At 40.6% G+C, this 17,822-nt stretch overlaps 3 protein-coding genes across 11 annotated transcripts; 1 reads left to right on the top strand and 2 right to left on the bottom strand.

Moving 5' to 3' along the window:
• Nucleotides 1-209: 209 nt before the first annotated feature.
• On the bottom strand, nucleotides 210-6,330 carry LOC135671946 (protein CHLOROPLAST ENHANCING STRESS TOLERANCE, chloroplastic-like). 2 transcript variants are annotated; one of them, XR_010512898.1, is made up of 7 exons: nucleotides 5,955-6,330; nucleotides 5,801-5,845; nucleotides 3,822-3,935; nucleotides 2,954-3,034; nucleotides 1,336-1,503; nucleotides 860-1,144; nucleotides 210-745 (listed from the first exon to the last, which is right to left on the bottom strand). XR_010512898.1 is itself a non-coding variant. In XM_065180379.1 (6 exons), the coding sequence occupies exons 1-6, from the start codon at nucleotides 6,228-6,230 to the stop codon at nucleotides 1,055-1,057; spliced, it is 774 nt and encodes a 257-aa protein (XP_065036451.1). In that variant the 5' UTR covers nucleotides 6,231-6,330; the 3' UTR covers nucleotides 210-1,054. The 2 variants fall into 2 exon arrangements, 1 of the variants encoding a protein (XP_065036451.1); XM_065180379.1 differs by having other exon boundaries at nucleotides 210-1,144.
• A 496-nt stretch (nucleotides 6,331-6,826) lies between these two features.
• Nucleotides 6,827-10,237, bottom strand: LOC103982113 (protein RICE SALT SENSITIVE 3). Of its 2 annotated transcripts, XM_009398928.3 has the most exons (9): nucleotides 10,098-10,208; nucleotides 9,425-9,509; nucleotides 8,958-9,322; nucleotides 8,805-8,858; nucleotides 8,581-8,709; nucleotides 8,238-8,343; nucleotides 8,004-8,045; nucleotides 7,859-7,915; nucleotides 6,827-7,754 (listed from the first exon to the last, which is right to left on the bottom strand). In XM_009398928.3, the coding sequence occupies exons 3-9, from the start codon at nucleotides 9,089-9,091 to the stop codon at nucleotides 7,179-7,181; spliced, it is 1,098 nt and encodes a 365-aa protein (XP_009397203.2). In that variant the 5' UTR covers nucleotides 9,092-9,322; nucleotides 9,425-9,509; nucleotides 10,098-10,208; the 3' UTR covers nucleotides 6,827-7,178. The 2 variants fall into 2 exon arrangements, with proteins under 2 accessions (XP_009397203.2, XP_009397204.2); XM_009398929.3 differs by lacking the exon at nucleotides 9,425-9,509 and having other exon boundaries at nucleotides 10,098-10,237.
• Nucleotides 10,238-11,052: 815 nt separating this feature from the next.
• On the top strand, nucleotides 11,053-17,222 carry LOC135586214 (protein yippee-like At5g53940). 7 transcript variants are annotated; one of them, XR_010512899.1, is made up of 6 exons: nucleotides 11,392-12,633; nucleotides 14,955-14,998; nucleotides 16,375-16,483; nucleotides 16,596-16,698; nucleotides 16,812-16,868; nucleotides 16,952-17,029. XR_010512899.1 is itself a non-coding variant. In XM_065180383.1 (6 exons), the coding sequence occupies exons 1-6, from the start codon at nucleotides 12,538-12,540 to the stop codon at nucleotides 16,955-16,957; spliced, it is 372 nt and encodes a 123-aa protein (XP_065036455.1). In that variant the 5' UTR covers nucleotides 11,392-12,537; the 3' UTR covers nucleotides 16,958-17,222. The 7 variants fall into 7 exon arrangements, 5 of the variants coding, with proteins under 5 accessions (XP_065036455.1, XP_065036453.1, XP_065036457.1 ...); XM_065180383.1 differs by having other exon boundaries at nucleotides 16,596-16,655; nucleotides 16,952-17,222; XM_065180381.1 differs by having other exon boundaries at nucleotides 16,596-16,655; nucleotides 16,812-17,222.
• Nucleotides 17,223-17,822: the final 600 nt, after the last annotated feature.

Genomic DNA, 17,822 nt, shown 5'->3' on the forward strand with positions numbered 1-17,822 from the left:
TGGCACACTACAAGCAAATAATATTAACCAACAAACAATTATACAAGTAAAACAATCATGGACACACTATACAAGACATTCGAATTTGCACCCAACAAACAACAAAAAGAGCATTGAAAGCTTTACAAACAATAAAGAAGACTCGTAAATTCGAACGACCGACGACCTAAAAGCTGCCGAGCGAGCGATCGCTCATCAACAAACCATCACAAGGAATACGAGAGTTTATTGAACAGTCATTTGGCACAAGGGGGCGAGTTTATCGATAAGTCGCATTAAATTGCACACTTCCACCGAGTTTCTTGAGGTTGGAAAACATCTAATCACTACACTAATCATCGTATCTGTTCTTATCAGCTTTCATACAAAGAAGGTGAACACGATTTAATTCAGCATTAATGAGGGGGAGACAACCATAAACACTGGCTCATCTTGATGTCTTCGCCCGCCCAAGTGTTTGGTCTCCTACTCCGTCAGCAGCAGCCTTGGTAGGCCCTTGGCTTGCACATTTTGTTGAGGAATGCTCACATGCCAAGGAAAGGGGGAATGGCTGACGAGACAACAGCAACTGCAGCACTTGATTGCTTCAGTACAGTATGTCTGTGGTGCTAAGATAAGAGCAGAGCGCCAGCATTTTGACTCATGCAGACACCGGAGCAATGAACTCGGGGGGACTCCTTCCTCTTCATGCGTAGTGTAGTCCCAAATAACAAAATGCCTCTTAGAACTTCTCATACTATCCCATCTGTCAATAATTTTTTTTCACCTCTGAAATCCATTTGTCTGCATGTGCTATAAATCTTCTTTCCTTTCAGAAAGGGAGAGTATAAAATGCACACATAACAGAATGAGACTTTACCTGGTTTGGGCATCGGAAGCAGAAGCCAATATGAGCTTTTAGTTACATGGCTGGACAAGAGGGGGGGGGGGGGGGGGGGAGGAAAAACACAATTCTAGTACAAATAATATGTCGTTGAAAAAGAATGCGGTACTCAATCTGCTGCTAATCTAGCTGGCAGCAGTTGACTTTACGACAAAAGGTTGTGCCAAATTACTACTGTAGAGAATTGTAGAACAGGATTAGTATAACCGAGACAACAATTATAATTGGCAATGCAGTCACCAAGTAGAGAGCGCCATATCCCTGCATACGACCAAGCAGTTGAAGTAAGCAACAACATAGACCAAAAAGGAGAATTAACAAAAACACACAGAACACTTGTGTCAGAGTTCCATGTAAAACCTATTATATAATCCCAGCATATATATGATATTACTTATCTTGGTCGAACTATTAACGGACTCCAGATTTTAGTGTTAAATATTGATATTTACCACTGCTGGTGGCACTTCAATCTCAGCCTCCTCTTCTTCAAGTTCGATATCAGCAGCCGAATCCCAGTCTATATCAAGCCTCTTTGCAGCTACTTCTGGATCAACTCCTGTGTCTGTGGCCTTTGCATAAAGAGATTTGCTAGGCCTACTCTTCTTTGATGCTTCAACCTTTTCAACAAACACAAGAAAAAGGAAAACAAGAAAAAAGTCTCATCAATACGTGACATCTATAGTCATAGAATGAAAATCCATGTTCATGGAAAAAAAATGGTTCCTTAACAATTGGATTAATATTTCTAAATGTTGAGCACCAAATAATAATACATAACAATTAACACAGAAGCTATCATCAAAGATTAAGTAGGCCTGATAGCAATATTACAACCAACTACAACAAAAAAGCTATATCTCCCAATGAACCTTTAGAACATATTTTAGCAATCATAAGATCCACAATAACCATTGATCTAACTAGATCCAGGAGAAAGACACGAAAAATGGTGATAAGAAAATCAAAGCAACAATTGATAGCAGTGAGTTGAACGAAGAGTCGATCAGAAACTTGATTCTTTAAGTCAGAAAAGAAGCAAATTGTACTTTTGAAGTCCCAGTAGATCTCGAAGCATCATATTTTCAGTAGATCTCCAATCTAGATCACAACTTCGAAATGCAAGAATGAATTATGGATTCAGGTCCCTTCATTTACTTATAATTGCAAGTGAACTTCCCAGAACAAGGAAAAGGTAAAACATAGGAAAGCAACCTCCAAGAGTGAAAGGTGAGTAGAAAAACGAATAGTTTAAGAACAATTGGATAGTTTTGTCAATGTATATATAATTTCCATATAGAATAGCAAAATTGTTTCGGGGTAATGAGCCTGATAGAAGAGTTAATAATATAATAAATAACACTAATTCTAGTTATCCAGATCTAAGCGTTCTTTGTGTTAAAAGAAATTGCCCGTACATGAATGGCCACCTAAATTTTAGGTACATGCAGAGATTCCACTGCAAGAGATACAAAAGGGGCAGCAACAGCAAGTAGTTATTATTATTTTTTTTCCAGGATTCAGAACCATGTCATAGCTATGCGAACACAACTTATGTGGAAATTATGCATTGTAGGTGGAGCAAAAAGATCTGAATGGAAGCATTTGGGGCAGAAGTTATATATATATATATATATATATATATATATATATATATATATATATATATATATATAGGATGATACCATTATAGCGAGGATGATAAGGAGTACCAATGCTGACTTCTAGTTGGAACGACACCAAAGAATATATGAAGGCTTATCTCCAGGAATAATTCGGTTGTAAATAAAAACAGTGTGAACAAATTAAGATAAATGGATTAAAAAAGCACATGAAAGATAATAGTTTTATCAGTTACAGTTTTGAGTAATAACAAGGAAAAAGGAATAGCACTTCTAGACTCCACAGCAAAGCCAACTTTTATGAATAACTACACTTGATTAGCTATAAAATGAATGAATCACTTTCATTCTGAACCAAAAGCATGAGTTGTAATAGAATCATATGTTATAACAAATTGTTACAGAAGTGATATCACTTGGAACTTGGTAGATAAATTTAAATTTGCACCTCAAGATCAGGCCATTCAGTCATCTCCTTTGCAAGCAACTGAAGTGCTACACGGTTTTTTGGAATCCTCCCTTCATTCACCTACAGATTATTTAAGTGACAACAGTTTATTAAAAAGCTAATTAATATAGACTTAGTGATATAAAAAGTCATCAACTCATTTTTGTTGGCCGATAGGCGACTGGCTATAATATCTATTACTACCTGGCTTTAGTCATCAATAAGTTCCTTGTCTTATACCATGGCTTAGCATGAAATTGTATAAATTTTTTTATTACAAGTACAATATGAACAACAGTAGACATAATCTGAATAAACCCTTAAAAGCAGCTGCAGTTTCCAAGCAAACATGAAATTACATAGTGCATAACTGAGAATCAAGCATAAAGAACAAACACGTAAGATACACTACTGTCAGATCAAGAATTTTTGCTCATGAAATAGATTATATTATATTTTGAAGTAATTGGTGATTAGAATCAGGTAAAACTTTAAGAAAGATATTAGCATTTTTCATTTATGATGGCATAATAACAATACGATAACTAATACATCCACTTCTGCATTTGCAACCTCATGTTCCTCATAAACAGACTGCACATGCAGTCACTTGTCTACACACAGGTGCATACTCTTACAGTCATCCAGCAGCTTGCAGCCATGCAAACCTTAGAGGCAATTACATGAACCTCTCCTAAAATTCTGCTATCATTAGAGTTCGATCAGGCATTAACGTTAATTTAGCATTAAATTTCTAGAAGTGGACACTAATGTTAATTTTCCAAAGTTCTGATAACTGACAAAGAGAATTAGCCACATTAAATTTCTAGTAGTTGAAGTTAGCATCTTACAAAGCTGAAGCACATACATCTTCCAAGGCAGCAACCAAGTCCTCCCTGGTGACGTCATCTGGGTCCTCTATTCCAAGCAATCTCTTACGTTCAACATCTCTAGGGTCCTCAATCAGTATTGTCAACTTAACCTGGTGATGTCAAAGAAGAATAAAGATGCCCAAGGTTTTGATTCAAAAACATCAAATGTCAAAGAGAATTACCACGCATAGGGTTTCCAGATGCCATTTCAAATCATAGAAAAGCTTTTAACTAAACAACAAACCAACTTTAAATAAAAAAATGACCCAAAATATCATATTCTCCTACATAAAACTCAAGTAGTCAACTAAGCAACCCAAGAGCTGCAGCAGTTGTAGACAAACGAGAATGAAAAGTCCTTTTTTCTGTCAAGCATAAGTAATGGCCATTACAACAGAGTTCACTGGTATCACAGTTGGTAGCTTAATAGCAAAATATCTGAATTGACTTTTCCAGGAAGTCATTCAGAACTTCACAAACATGCATAACACGTCAGACACCAATGTCATGAGGGGCCCAATGTGTAAGGAGCTGTTTTCAAATTTCCCATATGTTTGCAGTACTTCGTCATAAACAATCTTGAGCAATTGAATGTGTCAAATGACATATGATGTGAAACAACCAATCAAGTTTTAACACGTGATGTATCTACTAACCCTTTAAATTGAATTCCAAATGAATCTAACTTCCACTAATTCATAAGATGAACCTGCATATCCTAATCCTTAGACCAACTTAGCAAAAAGTTGTCCTTGTTCTTCAAAGTTAGAGTAGAGCATTGTATAGTTTCTCACAGACAGTAGTTGAGAATTTCTCTGTCTGAAGGCATTCAAATAGCTAAAATCTGATGGCACAATGAAGATTTAACTTCAACATACAGTGCAAACTAAGTGGTTCATATGACACAACAAGGTTCAGCCTTCGGTACATAGAGAAATCAGTGGGATAGCTACTGTGAGATACATATATTACACATATATTACCACACAGAACAAGAAAGTGAGGCTTGGACAGATTGTCCTGATTAACTGGATATAAAGTAGGTAACTCACAAAGAAGCCAACCAAATTGAACTACAACAAAGAAACCAACCTCATGGTGCTACTCATTGTTTCGTCTTCTCTGAAAATCTAAAAACAATTGCATCACATTCTTCTGAAGAAAATTAAAACAACCACTCAGTAAAATACTCTAGTGTTTTCCAACTTTGATCAATAATTACATCCACAAGATTTTGTTCTTGAGAAATGCAATAGCTAACAAACTCAAACCAGGTATTCCCCTTATGAGTGGACCTACTACCACAATCACCTATCCAGATTTTACCTATCCAACATCCATGTACCAGCCCGATCGGGGCCATAAGTGTCGAGCATAGATGAAATTACCCTGGCTGGTCAATCTCCTTCTATCCGGACACTAAAGGGGTAGGGGTTGGGTATAAATTGTGGCAAGGAAAAAAAAAAAGTAAGAAAGAGATAAATAAAAAAGAAGACATGGTTGATGGCTGACATTCTCCATCATATGGGCAACACCCTGCCGGTGGAGGATTAGATACCCTGAAACTCAACTACTTGATCGCTAGACTATCGCACCAGAATTGCAGTTCCTTAGTGCAAACTGCAGCAATCTATTTTCTATGGCAGTGGTGTAAAATTACGATGACTAATGCAGGGCTACCATGCAAAGAAGAATACAGGCCTCCAAGAATCCTAAACGGACCATCAACTTCAAATCTTGATCATATGTGTGTTTATAAAGCTTGGGATTTGACATGATGATACTTCATAGATAAAAAGAGATCCCCTCTTCAAGAAGCTACCTAGGTTCCACGAGTTCAACGATGACTTAAGAGGAATAGGACAACGAATAAACACGAACATCATATTGCAGTAGTACATAACCATAACCATTCCATGGCAGCAGTAAATTAAAGGGCAAAGAACCAAAGGGAACCAAGATAAGATGGCCTTACCTCACCAAAGAGCATGTCTCTGTTCTTCTTGAGCAGCTCCAAAACCTACCAAAATCGAACAGCAAGTCAGGAACACTTCTCCGCCATGGAAGCGATAGGATCAAGAATTTCCAAAAAGAAAGAAAGAAGAAATCGAGAGGAGAAAGAGAGCGACTCTTTGAATCTCTCGAACGCATGCGAGGTCCTCGGGACTAGCGTCGGACAGCTCATCGCCGGCGACGCGGAGCTCCGTCTCCTCCTTTCCGACGGAGGCGACGAGTCTCTGGCTGTGGAGTCTGTGGAAGCGAAGGCGCAGGGGGCGATCGGAGGAGGGGGAGAAGGAGACGGAGGGACGACGGGACCCAAGGAGAGGAGAGAGATACGTCCGGGGGCTCCCGTGGTGGAGGAGAGCGGGGGTCTTGAAGGGCGGCGACGAGAGAGAAAGAGCCATCAATCTTGATGGATTGCGGTGGGGAGAGTGGTGGTGGGGAGCGAAACGGGAGGAAAGCGGGAGAGGAAGCCACCGGCTTATCCGATGGTATATGGGCCGGGCCCTCAAATCGTCCTATTGGGTCGAGATATATATATATATATATATATAAAGTATTGAATTGATTTATAACACCTAATATTCTTAAAATGTATTTTTTAAAAAAAAATGAAGGTATGGAACTATGTATATTATATTATATATTCTCATAGATTATTCACATCGAGACGAGTGAGAAAAGGAAAATAATTACAGTACCTTTTATCTGGTTCGGGAATGATATATGACAGATCAGACCGAGATACAAGACAAAAAAGTATTTGAATAAAAATCATTTCATCCCTATGATAAAATTGTGTTTACTCTGAAAGTTGTGTGTAAGTACTTAAATTGAATCTTGATTATTATTATAATTATAAAAAATTATAATATCTCAATTTAGTCTTTGTTATTCCTCTTACTAGTAACCGAGGACGAGTATTTTGAACAAGCAGTTGAGATATTAATAGATAGACATCTCATTGGATGGGATCATAATTAATGGGTTAAGCATCATGTAATAATGGTCGAGCTAAATTGACCATACAAATCTTCTGATTCGAGCTTCTTTCCTAGTCCCAGCATTTATATCGCTACTCTCCTGAATTCTGGCAAGGATTTATACAGCTTAAACTGACCAGAGAAAGTGAAAGAAAAATAGCAAACTAAACACCAGAATCCATTTCTGACCGTACAAGAGATGGACTCGGTTGATCATCTGAACTTAGTTGACTGATCATCGTCATACATTTCACCCTATTCGAGAAACAAAGAACGGCATCAGCGGGCGTCACACGAGCAGTTCGATCTTAAGCTCCATCAAAATACATATAAAGGCTGCTCTGGAAGGTACGAAGGCAGCAAATTTGATCAACTCAACAAGTCCTCGGTATCATCTTCGCCAAGTATCGCATCAGGTACAGCCTTCGTCTCATCGGCGTTGCCGTAACGGGTCATAGCAGACTTAGAAGCTGGATTCTTCCCACGAATCAACAACGGAAGCTGTTGTGGTGGTAGCTCGTTTCCCATCTCCTCGGAGCCAAAGAGAAGCTTGGCGTCATCTGCCCTTCCGGTAAGAGCAGTGAACAACGACAGCCCATTAGGCCAGCGCAGGTCTGTTTCGTGCTGCCTTGTCGCGTCATCCAAATGGGCTCCGGAGGAGCGAGGGAGGAAGAGATGGGTGCCGTCTTCGTCGTTGGGCAATCCTCCGTGAGTCGGAGGTTGATAAACGGAGGTCATCGTGATCGGAGAGGCCGAATGGATGGAAGAGTGATCCCAGCTGAAGAATGGCGGCGGACAGGGAGTAGGCACCTGCTTCGTTGGAACAGACGAAGTGGAGCTGTTCCTGGTCGAGGAGAACAGCTGAGAGAGGAAGAAGCCAGATTGATGGCCAAGTGATTCAAACATATGCCTCATTCTCAACACGAAATGCAGGTCCTCGGGTATCTAAGGCATCCGAATCCGAATGACCAAAATGAGATGTTAGTATCCAGTTCTTGAACTTCCAATTCACAAACACAGAATTAAAGATCTTGGTTCTCGAGACTCACAATCTTGCAGGAACCTAGTTGTAGAAGCCCATGCCCTGCTTGAATCACGGCTATAGTCTGCTCAAAAGACGACAAAGTTAGCTAAAGGTGGGCTTGTGAGGAAAACAATGTTCCATGGGGGGGGAATCAGGAGCATGAGGATTGCCTGAATGCCAGAGGCGAACTGATCAGTCCATTCGGAGGGAAGCTGCATCGACCAAAGGAAAACAAAGAATAAAGTGACAGTCAGCAAGAAGAGCAACGGGCATCCAATTCTCTTTCTTTTGCAGGTACAATTACGAAGCAAAGAACCCTAAGGGTGTTCAGAGCACTTCTCCCTTTCATTAGGTGTCATCCAGTAAAGAAAAAGGCAAAGCATAAATTGGAGAAGGCTGCTTACAGCATCAAAGGAACTCTGCCAGTGGCTGGAGATGTTGGGTTCGCACTGGGAAGGTTCCTTGAACACCCATTTGTGACACTTATCAGAGGCAACCTTTCCCATCAAACTGTGCATAAATCAAAAAGCAAAAGATCAGCACAATCTCCCTCTTTTCCTTGTCCCAGATGAGCAACGACTTGCACCCTTTGGCTTCTCATATCGATATACTAGTGCCCATTGTTAACGAAAGACACGATCTAAAACTGATTTTTTAACAAGATTTGACAAAGATGTGGATCGAGATGGGAGTTCTGTGATGTTGTTAGTCCTTGTTTGCAGCAAACAACACCTACCGAGTACCCACCCTTCTCCATAGTTGTACAGTTGAATGGACATCTTGCTGAAGGCCTTCCTGACGGGGTCTTCCACGTCCATCCCCTCCATGCACTCTGCTGCTCTCGTCCGGCAGAACCCGTCCTCCCACATCAGCATCCTGTAATCCCCACAATCCAAACAAATGACGGGAAGAATCTTATAACGTAAAACCGCTCCTTACGGAAGAAAAGAAGTTTTATGATCGGAACTCACAGGCTGCCGTTGTCGTCGGCACCGACCTTGCAGACATTGCCACCTCTACTCCTCCTGTTCATAGCAAGCACGACTTGAGCGACAGAGAAAAAGGAATCGGAGAGCTGATCTTGTGAAGAAAACCAAGCGAAGAGAGAGAGACGAGAGATGTACGGGCGAGGGCGGATGGTCCAGAATACAGAGTATGCCCAATCGGAGTTGTGGCAGACGTTCCTGAGAGCCTCGTGGAGAGCCATCATCCCCATTGCCTCTTTGCTCCTACAGTCCCCTCCTCCTGAGCCCACCATTTCTGTCTCCCTAACGCTTCCCTCGTTTCCACTTCTTTCTTCTCCTACCGAACCCGCCCTATCGATCGTTATACCCTCTCATGCCACAGGAAAACTAAAACCTCACCCCTCAAGAAGAAGGTGAGCAGAAGAGAATGCCTGGTCCCCTTGTGTCTCTGCTCTCAGTGCTCTCCACACTTGTGTTTTTGCAGCAGAGAAGCTTGGATCAACTCTTTTCTTCCTCCCGGTGGCCTGGCAACAGTTGAGAAAAGTTGCAGAATAATGGTTTTTGTTTAGATTTTGGAGCTTTTGGTGTCGGACTACTGCTTTCGGACAACTAAAACAATACTTAACCCGAGGTGGATACTGGATAGCTCTTTTTCTTTATTTGCATGCGAATGGCTGTAGCCGTTCCTTTACTTTCAACCTTGAGTTAACCCTAAAGCAGACCCAAAATATCGACAGTGGCGTCAAAAACTGAAAGGCATTTGTTATTCACCAAATCAACAACTCGAACACATTTTACATCAAGATCTGTGTTCGAATAAAAGAGAAGTGCGAGTAAGTTAATGGTAGCAGATTTTTAAGGTTCTCCCAAGCATTTCCCAACTAAATACAAACCCAGCCTATTTTGTATGTTATAATTGATCCTGTTCTACTACTGTCACCTGCTTCGAACCACATCTCGGCGCTCTCATGGCCTTGCATGAGGCTACGTAAAGCATCCCCCGTTCTGATGTAGTACACCAACGGTGACCTCCCTCCCCCGGTAAAGATGCACAGGCTAAGCCTTGGGTTTGGAAGGAATATTATGATAGAATCGAGGGGCAATTTTAACGCAAGAATCGACATGAACACTGGCGGCAGAGCATAAACTACAGCCAGAGAGTCACGCGTGCACGTGCCGTGGACATGGGCGGTGCCTCGTGAGGCATAAACAAAGGAAAGAGAGGTTGCTTAAACAAAAGACGATTCAGGTCGACATAAAACCAAAGACGACGGCACTCCAGAGAGCGAAAGGGCAAACCTGAAGAAGAGAAGAACATGGTGCTGTAGCAGAGGATGGAAGAGTGGGCGGCCTGCGACCAACGGTGTTGAGCGCACTAATTGCGCGGCGCTGTGCCCTGCCCATACGACCACCTCCACCTAAAACCTACCAGTCTTTTCTCACCCCCTGCATAAGCATTGACCGCCACGCCTTTCCTCCCCTCCCGCTGCTACTGTTCTCTACCTTTCCCCCAACGTTGTCCTTTGGGGCGGGACCCCTCGATGACCCTCGCATGGCTGCCTTGCACCACTTTCCAATCTAACGTTCTCTCTCTTTTGACTGCATCTCGTGGATTTGTCACCCAATTTTGTATATTTTGATGTACCAACTTCGTTTTTCTTACAACATCGTGGCCAGCCATTCCACTCGGTTGCGTGCAGAGGGAGACGGATAATAGCAGGTATAGAAAACTGAAGTAAATGGAGCAAGTTTGATTCTCTGTTTCATGATGTTGATGAACATGCGGTTCATATTCGGTCTAATTAGAAAAGACTTTATACCTACCGTTGAGTTATCTCTATCTTGATCTTGATCTTTGAAGAAGAACAAGAATAGGGTAAAGCGAGGGACAAAAGGTCATGCCTATGATGATAACTTGATGCCGGTGGCACAGGCAAGTGGCATCGAAGAGACTCGAGATGTTGCCTTGTCTTCTTCATTGTTCCTCTTGTGCCCAAGTTGGATCATACAACTGGAGAAGCATTCATGTGAATTATTAGGCATGTTTCTAAGAAATGAATAATTTGAGTGGAAATTTCTTTTAATAAAAACTATGGGTTTATATATATATATATATATATATATATATATATATATATATATATATATATATATATACTTGTAAATTTTGAAAATAGTGTTATTTTACATTTACAAAACTAGTATAGCGAGAGAAGCTGATGCATAAGCTCTCTGGGGTCCACGGCTGAGAACCACTAGGACTCGGATTCCTCTGTTTTCGTCGCTCGGCCGCGAACACCCGACATCCTAACTACCGATCCCACCAATATTATGACGGCACTCTTGCCGTCGACCCCCTTCGTTGGCCTCCTCCCTCCCGCACAAGTTCTGTGCCTGCCGTTTCTAATTCGCTTGTTGTCATCTTCGGTGTGTGTCTTTCGGTCACGAGCGAGAGAGACCAAGCGGGGATTCCAACCCACATCTATCGAGAAAGTAAGGGGAAACGTGGTTGGGCATCTCCGGGTCAGCGCGGTGGTAGGTGTCGACCTCGTCCAGCGTTCGTCCTCATCGTCCTCAGGGCGATCAGGTAATCTTCACTCCTGCCCTCTCAAATGCTTTTTTCATCCCGCATTGCCTTTGCTCCTTCGATTCTGATTTTTCCCACATCAAGTTCACCTCAGAATCGTTTAGATTAGCCATCTCCCCCACCTGTTCGATTAATTGTTTGGGTTATGATTTATTGAGACTACGTTCATTTAGCAAGGAAAGGAAAGGATGTCGAACATACCAATGATTTGCACATGACACATTAATGTGGTCATATTAGATCACTGGATCTTTATTGAACAGATGATCCTGTATTCCTATTCACTTGTGGTGCCTTTCGAAACGCTAGGCTCTGTAGCAGAATTATATTAATTAGGATATGGATGTGTGGCTCACAAAATTGGCTCCGCAGCCCATCTAATGCCACTGAATTTTTGTCTTCAATTGATACCTAGTTTTAGTAGCCAAAGAAAATTGTTCGTTGTAGTAAATTTGAGATGAAAAAGATCAATGATAATGTATCCTATGTTTTATAGGTGGTTTGCCAACGGCTACAAAAAGGTTGGGCATATCTGCCCAATTAAAAACTCCTCCCCAAGAGCGTAATACACACTGAATCCAAAATATGTAAAACATTTACAATGATCTCCATTGGCCAATCTCAAAATGCCTCGGACTTTATATACCAAGAAATTGGAGTTAGTCAATCCACTTTTTAGAATTAGAATATACTATTTTGCTCCACTCGAACCCTCACCCTCATCCTTCAGCCTATCCGAAGAACCTAGAAGAATCATGGCCTCAACTAAGTCGGTCTACAGAGTGTAGCGGTAAAAGATTCAGATATGAGTAGTCCGATTCATATGTCATATATAATTATGCACCTTGTAGAGTGTCTAAATAAAACCTATCGTGGAAATGAGTTTTCTATGTGCCCATGAGATGACATTCATGGTCATGCATGCGTGAGCCACATGAAATGTTTACGAGTCATAGCTATTGTGACCACGACCATGTGGCACCACCACAACGGAGGCGGCCCCAAAGACAGATGCGTGGCAGTGAAGCAAAGCGGACCACGACCCATCTCGTTGCTTAATCCTAACCGAGCAATCCAAGGTGAGGTTTTTGCTTGGGTTTGTAGGAGAAGAGAGGAGAGGAGAGAGAGAGAGAGAGAGAGAGAGGGAGGAAGATGGGGAGAATTTTTATGGTGGAGTTGGATGGGAGGGTCTACCGCTGCCGATTCTGCCGAACCCAATTGGCTCTCATAGAAGATCTCATCTCCAAGGTACGTCACGGATTTTTCTCTCATGTTACTCTTTTCTATAGTAATTTTTTTTGGTGAAGATTTGTGTGTATCTGAGGTCAACATTTCTTGGTTTTTTTTATCTTTCCAATTAAACGATTTTGGGATTATTTGGAGGATAAATTCATGATTTGTGATGTCCTGGCGAGTGGGTTGCCAAAGAAGAGGAGAAAATCGAAACAACTTCATATATTAAGAAAAGGGAATAAAGGTACTGATGACAAGTAAACCTTGTTATTGTCTTAAGAAACTAGGGCAGGGAAAAAAAATAAAGGTAATAACCCTCATAGTAAATACTGATAGAAGTTTAGAGTAATGAGCTGAAATAAAAATCAGCTCTTAGGAAGAATACCCTAAAAGATGCGTAATTTTTCACACAAAGTCTATCATTTTAGACCATAAGGGGGTGAAAGCCTCAATAGTATGTAGGGTTTTTTCACTTTTTCTCTTTTCCCAGGTGATACCCCTTGGGATCATGGGTTCTGCAGGAGGTTCGTTCAGATATGTCATGTCCAGTCGAGCTACATTCCTTATGGTCTCTGTGAAAGGGACCCTTCACAGTCCAGTCGAGCCCCTCCATCCACTGTTGGAGCAGTGTTCCTTCGGATATTTGATATACGCTAATGGGATGATTGATTTTTTTATCATGTATTCATTTTGAGTTAACTTTTGGGGTTCCTACTCAACATTGCTGAATTTTATTTATTTTTGATTTCCAGTGGAGAGCAGACCTTTCTCTACCGTTAGATAGAGCCTCTTTGATGATTCATCGAATTAACATCATTATGTTTATTTTTTCAACTTATGATTTGATGAATAAATAAATTATAATAAATATTTATAAATTATGAATAAAGTGATATTTATCTACTTGGTTATGTGAAAAAATATAATTCTAAAAAAAAATCCAAGATGTGACATTATCTATTCATGATACACCAAGAATTTGTATCTTAAAAGAAAGAATAGAGACTCTGAATTTTTTTTTTTTTTTTTTGACATCAAGCCCAAAACATAACCATCTGTGTTTGTCTTGAGTTTGTCCTCATCACTCAATCACAATTCTCACAATTCAATTGCATGTATAAGCCAACTTCAATTTTTTTTTACTATGATGCATAAAAAATATTATTTTCCGGTAGTGTCTGTCACCAACTCTAGCACGTACAAGTCACTGCATGTCATGGAAGTGTTACTTTGTCCAGTTCCGAGATAGTAAAACTAGTCAAATATTCTACTGATGCGAATAACTCAAATTAACTGACAGGAATGCTTTGTTTGATTGGCATGCTTTCTTTACTATTTGCTCCAGTGGAAGTGGATATGATACTTTTAATAAGAAAATCTGCATGATATCTTTTGCATCTAAAGAAGATTAATATGCTTCAATAAAGACATGGAAGACTATATGACTTAAACTTATGTTGCTTGCTATATCTCTGGTTAAAGTAATTACTCAATAATAGGTTGACGAAGCATGTTCAGTATGTACGTTCATGTTTGTCATTCAATTTCTAGATGTTCTTGCCATATTTTCATGGTAATATCTAGGCACCTGTTGATGGATTATAAGTGGGTTGAAAAGTTCACTGCTCCCTCATTTCCTGGATCGGATAAACCATTCATTCAGTAGGCATGTTTTAGATGCTGGACCCCTAGGTAACAGATGAGATTTTTTACTTCAGTAATCAAATGAAATGAACAGCAGGCAGTCGGGATGTACAAACAGTTCTGAGTGTAATTGCAAGCATCTTAATTTCTGTCATTCATCATTGCATGATGTGAATGATCTTTTGGGTACTCTAGGCTATATGCTCCATCCAGAACCAAGGCAACCAAGTGTCTGCCTCTTACTACATCATCGTTTTTGAGATAACTCTGTTTGGCCAACTAATAAAGAAGGCCATATGCCTTTTTTCACATGGCACCCGTGATATCATCCTAATATGACCAATTTGGTTCGGGTTGCCCTTTTTGCTCATTGATATGTGGACAGTCTTGTTCTCATGACATGTTTTTTCATTTCTAAGGGAGGAGAAACAAAAATTAGATTTCTTTGCTGAGACCTTTCTTTAGTAATTCCATTCTATAGGAGTACGTCATTCTAATTCTTAGATAATTTAATTTGTTTCTTTGCTTGTTTAGTGACTTGTTCATCTCTGTTATCCATAAAATAATTCTGTCATATTTACTTGCATATGTTTACTGTAATTTGATTCCGTGCCTTATCATAAATTTTTGCTCCAAAATCTATTTCATTAACTTTCTCTCTCTCTCTCTCTCTCTCTTCAATCGTGGAACAGTCTTTCCATTGTCGTCATGGGAAGGCGTACCTGTTCAATCATGGGTAAGTTTTTTTTCACATTTTATATTTCAAATAATATACTGTTGCTCAAATTTAGTTTAATCTTGACTTTAGCATTTTTATAGATATGGCTTCGTACTTATAAATGATAGTGGACAGAAATTCATCTTGTATGTTTCAAGCTGTTAAACTTTTGGCCTCGTCTATTTATCTTAATTTAACTAGGATTTTTTTATTTGCTCGAAGTAAGATTTATGAGCGGAGAAGAGTTCTACTTAAACCAAGTGCTTGAATTTAATTTATGGGTGTCTACAAGAAGTTATGATATAGAATTTCAAGCACTTTTATCTATTCCACACGGCTGATATAAACTATTTTCTTTCCTTTTTTTTTGTCTTAAATTGTTTGTCTTGATGTAGCTTCTTTGCAGATTAAATGTCAACTATTAATAGCTTCTTGCATTTGGAAAAAACTAAAAGTAGTGTCAGCTTGATAATCTTTGGAATTTGGATGCCAAATTTCTTGTGTAGTTTTATGCTAGATTGCGATTTCATTTCGGACTTTGCTTATTCAACAAAAAACTGGAAGTTGCATGAGAAAGGTGCAATTTCTCAAACTAATTGTCTTTCATATTTGAAAGCTGGGTATAGCTTGTCAGACGGCATACCGTACTAGTTTGAGGGAACAGGTATGGGGTGGATGAGAGAGAAGAGGATAAAGAAAGACAAATCTCTCAATTTGTGTTAGATGTTTGTGCAATTTTTCTTTTTGGCTCATTTCTTGGAGTAGTAGCCTCTCTTGGACCTGTTGGTGACTGCTTTGGCAGCTTTTTCCCAATAGCACCCAGATTCCTGGTTCAGTGATAAGTAGTGAGTTTATTTACACACTTTGGTTCCCATGAGAATGATAGAAGAAGTCTACTAGGACATTCCATGAAGTTAGTTTTTTTGAAAAGAAAAGAAATAGTTATTGGCCATGAATGAAACAGTTGTGTTATGAATGTTTACTTATATTCTCTCCCTCAGTCAAACAACTAATAATCCTCGTCTTTCCATTGTTTTCTACAATAGAAAAGTTTTAATTTATGTTATTTTCTCAAGAAGCAAGCTGAGTGTTACTTTACTATCAAACAAGCTTACATCATTGTTGATCAGGATACACTCCCACTTGTGTTGTTCTTCTGCCGCCAACGAGTTATTTATCTTTTGATACTCACTCAATCAAACTAACCATAAGCTGTACCTCTTGCGAGAATTGCTCTAAAATCAGTATAGAAATGCTGTGTGGTGCTATAGTAAGGCCACTAGTTTAGAACGTAAACCTGTGGATCCCTCACCACTTGCTGTTCATTTCATATCTGTAAATGCTCTGAAACCTATTTTCTACTATTTCCATCTAAAATCTTCTAACTTGTGCAGCACAAATATCTCTGTCGGAGACGAAGAAGAGAGAGTGCTGTTTTCTGGAATGCACACCGTAGCTGACATTTTCTGCTGCTGCTGTGGACAAAATGTTGGTTGGAAATACGTAAGTATCTACATCATTTTCTGAGGCTCCTCTGTTTTTATTTAATGTTTGGACGCGAATGCTGACAAGATCAACAGAAAACCTAATTTAAGCTTGAGGCTTTCCATCGTAGATGATGATCTCAAAGCTGTTGGAAGTCAATTTTATATGCGGGCTAACACATTGTAACCGGGTACGATCATGTTTGACAACTGAGCCATGTGGAATGCGCTAATGTATGCAAGTATTTGTGAAAGCGTCTATTATGATTTTAGTGGGATGTTATTTTCTTGCTCCAACACTCAGCTAACGAGTGCAGTTAATCCTGACATGCAAACCCTATACGCAGGTGGTCGCACAAGAGAAGACCCCAAAAGTACAAAGAAGGAAAATTCGTCTTGGAAAGGTAACTCTGTGGTTGTTCCAAGATTTGATTCTGTTAAATCTGCGGGGAGGAATTGATGGGCGGGCTACCTCGACATTTTGCAGGGGTAGAATAGCTGATGGAACTGACTTGGAGTTCTACGTCGATACCCGTCCGAGCGGGAGTGATGCTGATGACAGTTAGGAGAGCTCCCTGTGGCTTTGACTTCCTCATGGTTTGGCATTGCTCTCCTTGGTGGTATAAATATATGTAGTAGTAGTACTAGTAGTCGTAGTAGTAGTAGTAGTAGTAGTAGTAGTAGTAGTAGTGTGCGATGTTTTGACGTGGATCAGCTCATAAACTATTTTGATGTTGAATTTATGTTCTTGGGTTTCATTTGGTGGATCATTATTATTGGTGGAAACAGAAGTATTAGGTGACCGACCGACCATAGAGGCCCGACCCAGTGTTGGAAGTGGACAAGTTGAGCACATGCAAAGCTGGTGTGCTCATCCTCGGAGTCCAAACGTGCGGCGGGCACGGCGGAAACGCTCGCGTCCCGTCGATTCTTTTTACCGCTGTCGTGCAGCAGTATGCTGTCTCTCTCAGTCCATCAGCTCCCCCACGGCCAACACACAACACCTGCCTCCTCACAGGAAGACTTCGCAGCGCCCCGATGTACCACGCTGGGTTACGTGTCATATGAACCATCGGTGCCCCCCCCCCCCCCTTCCCCACCCGGGGGGGCTCATGCATTCCCGAGGACGCCATCACTTCCTCTCACCTCACGGGTTACCCCGCCCCACGAACCACACTCCCCCCCCCCCCCCGGCCCCTCGCTTGCCCGTTTTAAAAGGTCTCTTTCACAGGCAGCAATAAAATAATATGAAACGTACGACTGCAGCCCTCCTCCTTTACAGCATTTACTATCGTGGTTGGTGCGCCTCACCGTCCACGGGGAGGAGACGACGACAGCCATTACTGCGCCACTGAGCC

This window comes from Musa acuminata, chromosome BXJ1-4 (genome assembly GCF_036884655.1).
Source record: "Musa acuminata AAA Group cultivar baxijiao chromosome BXJ1-4, Cavendish_Baxijiao_AAA, whole genome shotgun sequence".
Lineage (NCBI taxonomy): Eukaryota > Viridiplantae > Streptophyta > Magnoliopsida > Zingiberales > Musaceae > Musa > Musa acuminata.

Bases quoted from the DNA above. Each gene is read 5' to 3' on its own strand.
- LOC135671946 (XM_065180379.1), bottom strand. From the start codon at position 6,230: ATGGCTCTTTCTCTCTCGTCGCCGCCCTTCAAGACCCCCGCTCTCCTC. The intron at 3,936-5,800 runs GTAAGGCCATCT...TGACATCACCAG, and splicing joins GAGACATGCTCTTTGGTGAG to GTTAAGTTGACAATACTGAT. The intron at 1,145-1,335 runs GTAAATATCAAT...GGTCGTATGCAG, and splicing joins TTGAAGTGCCACCAGCAGTG to GGATATGGCGCTCTCTACTT.
- LOC103982113 (XM_009398929.3), bottom strand. From the start codon at position 9,091: ATGGTGGGCTCAGGAGGAGGGGACTGTAGGAGCAAAGAGGCAATGGGG. The intron at 8,710-8,804 runs GTGAGTTCCGAT...TGGGGATTACAG, and splicing joins GCCGACGACAACGGCAGCCT to GATGCTGATGTGGGAGGACG. The intron at 7,916-8,003 runs GCAATCCTCATG...TCTTTTGAGCAG, and splicing joins AGTTCGCCTCTGGCATTCAG to ACTATAGCCGTGATTCAAGC.
- LOC135586214 (XM_065180381.1), top strand. From the start codon at position 12,538: ATGGGGAGAATTTTTATGGTGGAGTTGGATGGGAGGGTCTACCGCTGC. The intron at 14,999-16,374 runs GTAAGTTTTTTT...TAACTTGTGCAG, and splicing joins GCGTACCTGTTCAATCATGG to CACAAATATCTCTGTCGGAG. The intron at 16,656-16,811 runs GTACGATCATGT...CCCTATACGCAG, and splicing joins GGCTAACACATTGTAACCGG to GTGGTCGCACAAGAGAAGAC.